This window comes from Ziziphus jujuba, chromosome 1 (assembly GCF_031755915.1).
Source record: "Ziziphus jujuba cultivar Dongzao chromosome 1, ASM3175591v1".
NCBI lineage: Eukaryota > Viridiplantae > Streptophyta > Magnoliopsida > Rosales > Rhamnaceae > Ziziphus > Ziziphus jujuba.
The window spans coordinates 26,437,737-26,443,195 of NC_083379.1; the positions used below are offsets into that span (position 1 = coordinate 26,437,737).

The following is a 5,459-nucleotide window of genomic DNA, read 5'->3' on the forward strand; positions in this document are numbered from 1 at the left end:
GCTTCTCAATTTTTTTTTCTTTCTTCAATAAAGCTTTCCTTTTTTTTTTTTTGGTATTATTTTTATTGTTTTTCTCTCTTCTCATTTTCAATTTTTTCCTTCCTGTTATCTGTCAACTACAAAAAAACCAGAAGAACAATCACGATCTGTCTTCTCCCAACATCTATATGGCCGATTGATCTTTGCAAATAAGGCTACTCAATTTTGTTTTTTCTTTTTTCATGGCCAACTGGTTCTCTTGCCTTCTCCCAACAATCGAGATCTAAATTTCAACATCAATTTTTTGCGTTTCTTACCTTATTATTTGGTTTTTTTTCATTTTTTTTATGCTTATGTGTTTTCTACCAAGATTATGGGGTTCTTTTTTTCGCTTGAGGGCTATTTGAAGAAGTAGATGAAGTGTTTGAAGAAGTAAATGAAATGTTTGAAGAACTTTCCATAATTAATGATTCTTCCCTGCTCATCAATCCTTATACTTCTACCAAGTCCAGAAGTACTGATACTTTTGAGTGTTCTTACAGACTCAAAACTACTGAGAATAAGACTGATACTCAGAACTCTTGTTCTCTAATACTGAGACCATATCAAAAATCAAGGAAGCATTCTACTCATCAACCCAAAAAAAAAAAAAGAAGGAAAAAAATAAAAGGAAGAAGAAGGAGGAAGCATTCTAAGAATCTTAAAACAAGTCGAGCACAATTTTTCATAACTGATAAACTAATGTTGGTTCTCTAAAGATTATAAACCTTAGAGTGATCCAAGCTGGGGTTTAAAAGGGACTGAACATTGCATCCTTACTGGACACTAACAGCAGCCTCTCTCTCTCTCCCCCTCCAAATAAAACAGGGATTACTATATTAGCTGCAAGATCTGCATGCCTTCACTTGAATCGTATCAAAGCACTGAAAATCATCCTTCATCCTACAACATGTTACCTGGAAATAAAACTCCTGAGTTCGTAAAAGATTTAAATAGCATACCTCATTTTCCACCATTTCTACTCAGGCAATGGGGGACTGCTTAAACCCCCTCTTCTGAGATGTAAGAAAAAGTTGAAACAAATGATATGTCCTGTTAGATTACATGCAGAACCAGCAGCACAATTAAAGTAGTCAAGAGCATTTAAAAATATATACTTGAACTAAGAACTAGGCCAAAAATATAGTCAGCTACCATTCTTTGTCCAGGTCAGAATACATCTAACAGATAAACTAACTACATCTTCAGATCTACTCCAAGAGAAGGGGACCCCTAGCCTTGTTTGTTTTCAGAACAATCACATTATTTGGGTGCTAAACTGCAACCAGAGGAAAAAGAAATTGTGAAGGTAGCGAGTGAGTGGCAGGAAAGGGAACTGAAACAAAATAAAGAAATAAGAAAAATTATGTTATTTCAATTTCATTGAATGAAACAATTACAGAGGCAATTCCCAGTCAAAAATGAGTTCTTCCCACCAGCCCTCTGTTGGTAAGAACCAGTAGTAAAGCTTGAATCACGGGTGTACATTATAAGAAAACCTGAGAAAAAAACTATGCTTGATTTGGCTGATCAACCTCAAAAATATAGGCAACAGATGAGAAACCGCCACTGCCTCTCTCCACTGCTGCCCACTGCAGTACATTTTTGCAAGAAAAAATTGCGAAGTTCAGCTGGTTTTGCTTGCTTAGCATTGATGAAACAGGGAAGAAAGATTGTTAAAACACACTAGACCTTAAATTTTTCATCTCTAACCAACCATCAAATGAATGAAGATCTAGCTCATAAAGAAAACCATGAAGATTGGCTGAAAACAAAAAACAAAAGGGAGTAACAGACTACCTGATGATCTAAACAGTTCTTGAAAACTGCTGAACTCCATCTTTTAAAGAGTCAAAATTTTTAAATGTATCTGTACTGATTGAGGCTGTAAACCCGGTTTCTCTAAAATAATTGAAATGATATATATTTAAAAATGAAAATAACATAGTTAAAATGCTAAATTACCTGAAAATGAGAGAGAGAGAGAGAGAGAGAGAGAGTCACATAGAAAGAAGACAAATTGCTGCAAAGTGATAGCAGATGATTTCTTAATGGACTTCCCTCCCTCCCCACCGCTACTGCTACTGCTTTTGCTTTTACTAACTGCTGCTGCTGCTGCTTGTTTGTTAGAGGGAAGAAAGACAGCGAGAGATGGAGTCTGGAGATACTCTTTTGTCTTTTAAAATATCAATTTTAGTGAGTTCTAGTGACACTGCATTTTACAATTTACCAACCAAAAAACCAAAAGATCACAGCATTACCTACGGGTTGAAATTTTGCCAAAGAACTCTCTTTTATAGAAATACATGACTGAAACAAGCAAAACCACTAAGAAAATTTCAAAGAAACAGTTGAACCACAACATATCTTCAGAGCAATCACCAGATGGAGAACACATAACTGTTTTTTGAAATGAAAGTAACTCTTATCTTCTGAAATTTGATTATCCAAAATCCCCCATCATTAACGGGAATAAATTCTTCCAGATTTCAATCTGATCCCGCCAATAGCATGACTACCATGTTACATCTAAATAAACAATACTTTAAATTATTTAAATATGAGTGCATCTCGTCCAGGTCCAACACCAATATAATGAATGGGCACATCTACAAGTTCTTCTATCCTTTCTACATATTGACGAGCAGCCTTGGGAAGGTCAAAGTAGTTCCTGATAGAAGATATATCACTTTTCCATCCAGGCAATACTTCATATTCCACCTAGACACAAAAGAAATAAATGCATCAAATGAGTCTTCCTAAAATAGATTAATTGAGCAAATATAAATAGAGATCCACACTTGGCTATAGAAAACTAACTCCATAAGCCAAATAAATATTTAATACTTGAATAAGGTGGGTGTAGTGATGTAACATTGTAAGGTGAAAAACAACCAACATCACAAGAAGCTTCCATCCTTAGAACTCGCTATAACACAAATACTCTAAATTGAAGCTGTAGCTTAAAGCCACTAACAAATTATTAAACAATGTACAGCAAATAAAACGCCCAGCAGGAGGGGATACTTGCCTTCAATTCCTCAAGAAGACGAAGATCTCCTGGGAATGATTTGATTAGTCTACCATCAATATGCTTATAAGAGACCCCCAATTGAATTTCAGAAAACTCAGACAAAACATCAAGTTTTGTGAGATTTAGTGAAGAAAAGCCATTAATCTGACAGGAGTATTTTAAGGCAACAATATCAAGCCAACCACAACGACGAGGGCGACCAGTAGTTGTGCCAAACTCCTGCCCAGCAAATCTGAGGAGGTCCCCCTCTTTACCTGAGAGTTCTGTAGGAAATGGACCAGAACCAACCCTTGTAGTGTATGCTTTCACCTGCAAAGGAAAAAATAGTTGCAAACCGGCATTGATCATGTTAAAAATTCTTTACACTAAATGCAACAGTTATCACTTATTTCACAATCTTTTCTAATTGCTTTATCTCTTCATAAGATATTTAGCAAAATAGATTCGGGAGGAACATGTATTTGTCACTGGGACACTAAGTATCACATATTTAAGTGAACATTCGGAGTAAATACATTCAGTAATACTAGCCATGCAACATCCAATAAATAAACTTTCATATATATATTTTTATTTTTTGAGGTGTGGTTAGTTTTTAATTTTTGTTTTTCAATTTTTTCTCCACCTAATTTGTGAGTAATTTGCTTCCTTCAAGAGTTAGTTTGTGGTTCTTATAGTTTGTTAGACATCTTAAACAACTACAAACTTGAAGGAAGGAATTAAAAAAATAAAAAAATAAAAAAATAAAAACAACAACAACAGCAACAAGAGAGCAAGTAATTAATAGTAAAGTATGCTCTTACAACTCCTACTAGGTCGCCAACAACTCTAGGTGCAATGCCAAGACCAGTGCAAATCCCACCAGCCGATGGACTAGAAGAAGTTACAAAAGGGTATGTTCCAAAGTCGATATCCAGCATGGTTGCCTGACCACCTTCGACCAAAATCTTCTTCTTGTGAGAAATGGCTTCATTCATGACGAGCACTGTATCAGCAACGAAGGGTTCCAACCTCTCAGCATATCTCTTGTATTTTTCAACCTCTTCCCTGAGCATATCTGGGCCATAGTTAAAACCTCGGAATCTCGAGGCAGCATCTGATAACAATACATCAAGCTTTTGAGGAAAAGTATCCATGTGCCTCAGGTCACTTACTCTAATTCCATTCCGGACAACCTTGCTAGTGTAACAAGGCCCAATTCCTCGCTTGGTAGTCCCAATGAGAGATTTAGCAAGCTCGGCTTCTCTAAGCCCATCCACTACTTGATGGAAATCAAATAGCAGGTGGGCACGATCAGAAATCAATATCCTTCCCTTACAGGAGACCCCATTGGATTCAAGCCCATCAATCTCTTTAAACAAACCCGGAAGATGCACCACTACTCCATTCCCAATAACACAAAGAGTATCCTCATTCAAAATACCAGAGGGAACAAGATGAAGTGCAAACTTCTTTCCCTCTGAATTGTAAATGGTATGTCCAGCATTAGCTCCACCCTGAGATCAAACACCACTCCAATCGTTAAAAAAAATGAAGAATTTTGCAACTAAAATATACAATGGCAATGAAAAAGAGAACACAGACCCAGATAGCCAACATGCAGCTAAACCATCACAATGACCATGCAATATATATATACATATAAATATATATATATATATATATATATGTACCTGACAACGAGCAACGATGTCGAAGTGCTGGGCCAAGATGTCGACGAGTTTGCCTTTGCCTTCGTCGCCCCATTGGCAGCCCAACACGCCCGAGACCTGACTTAAAGATTCGATTCGACTCAGTCCCTGGGAGGCGGACTGGGCCACGGCCAGGGACGGCGACGCAGCGTGAGGATTGACAGAGCAAACGACGACATTCCTGGGGCGGGAGAGGAGACGAGGACGGAGGTGGGTGACGAAGCCTTTGCTCCAAGGAGTGGAGAGTGGGTTGGAGTCGAAGGTCGTGAAGGACGAGAAGCTCATTATCAACGGAAAGACAGAGAAGAGAAAAGGGTTTTTGTCTTTCCGTGTCGGGGGAGACCGGAGACTCTGGAGGTGCTCGGGATTGGGATTCCACCACCCACGTGTGTGCAGCTTCTAATCCTTGGATCATAATTCCATTCCCACAGAATAAAATAAATAAATATATTTCTGTTTTTGGTCGTCATTAAAATTTGTGTTCAAAAAATTTAAAAAAAAAAAAAAAAAAAGAAAAGACGCGAATGTTTTTTTTTAAGGATAAGTGGACCTCACTTGGAAATTTGTAATTATCTTTGGGTTTACATTCGTACTTTGGTCTGATTATTATTATTATTATTTTATGGTATTTTGGTTTTTAACTTTAGTATTTGTTATTTCTGATATTTAAAATTTAATTTTTAACACAATGCTATATATCTACTGTAATATGGAAA

General features: G+C 36.9%; 1 protein-coding gene across 4 annotated transcripts; it reads right to left on the reverse strand.

Moving 5' to 3' along the window:
* Positions 1-1,373: 1,373 nt before the first annotated feature.
* LOC107425947 (adenylosuccinate synthetase 2, chloroplastic) lies at positions 1,374-5,177 on the reverse strand. Of its 4 annotated transcripts, none has more exons than XR_007242438.2 (5): positions 4,726-5,177; positions 3,856-4,548; positions 3,050-3,361; positions 1,984-2,739; positions 1,374-1,610 (listed from the first exon to the last, which is right to left on the reverse strand). XR_007242438.2 is itself a non-coding variant. In XM_016036024.4 (4 exons), the coding sequence occupies exons 1-4, from the start codon at positions 5,026-5,028 to the stop codon at positions 2,569-2,571; spliced, it is 1,479 nt and encodes a 492-aa protein (XP_015891510.3). In that variant the 5' UTR covers positions 5,029-5,177; the 3' UTR covers positions 1,374-2,568. The 4 variants fall into 4 exon arrangements, 1 of the variants encoding a protein (XP_015891510.3); XR_007242437.2 differs by having other exon boundaries at positions 1,819-2,739; XR_007242436.2 differs by having other exon boundaries at positions 1,711-2,739.
* Positions 5,178-5,459: the final 282 nt, after the last annotated feature.

Excerpts from the sequence above, each read along its gene's own strand:
- LOC107425947 (XM_016036024.4), bottom strand. The coding sequence starts at position 5,028 with ATGAGCTTCTCGTCCTTCACGACCTTCGACTCCAACCCACTCTCCACT. Across the intron at positions 4,549-4,725 it reads ACATCGTTGCTCGTTGTCAG|GGTGGAGCTAATGCTGGACA; the intron begins GTACATATATAT and ends GTTTGATCTCAG. Across the intron at positions 2,740-3,049 it reads GTCTTCTTGAGGAATTGAAG|GTGGAATATGAAGTATTGCC; the intron begins GCAAGTATCCCC and ends TTTTGTGTCTAG.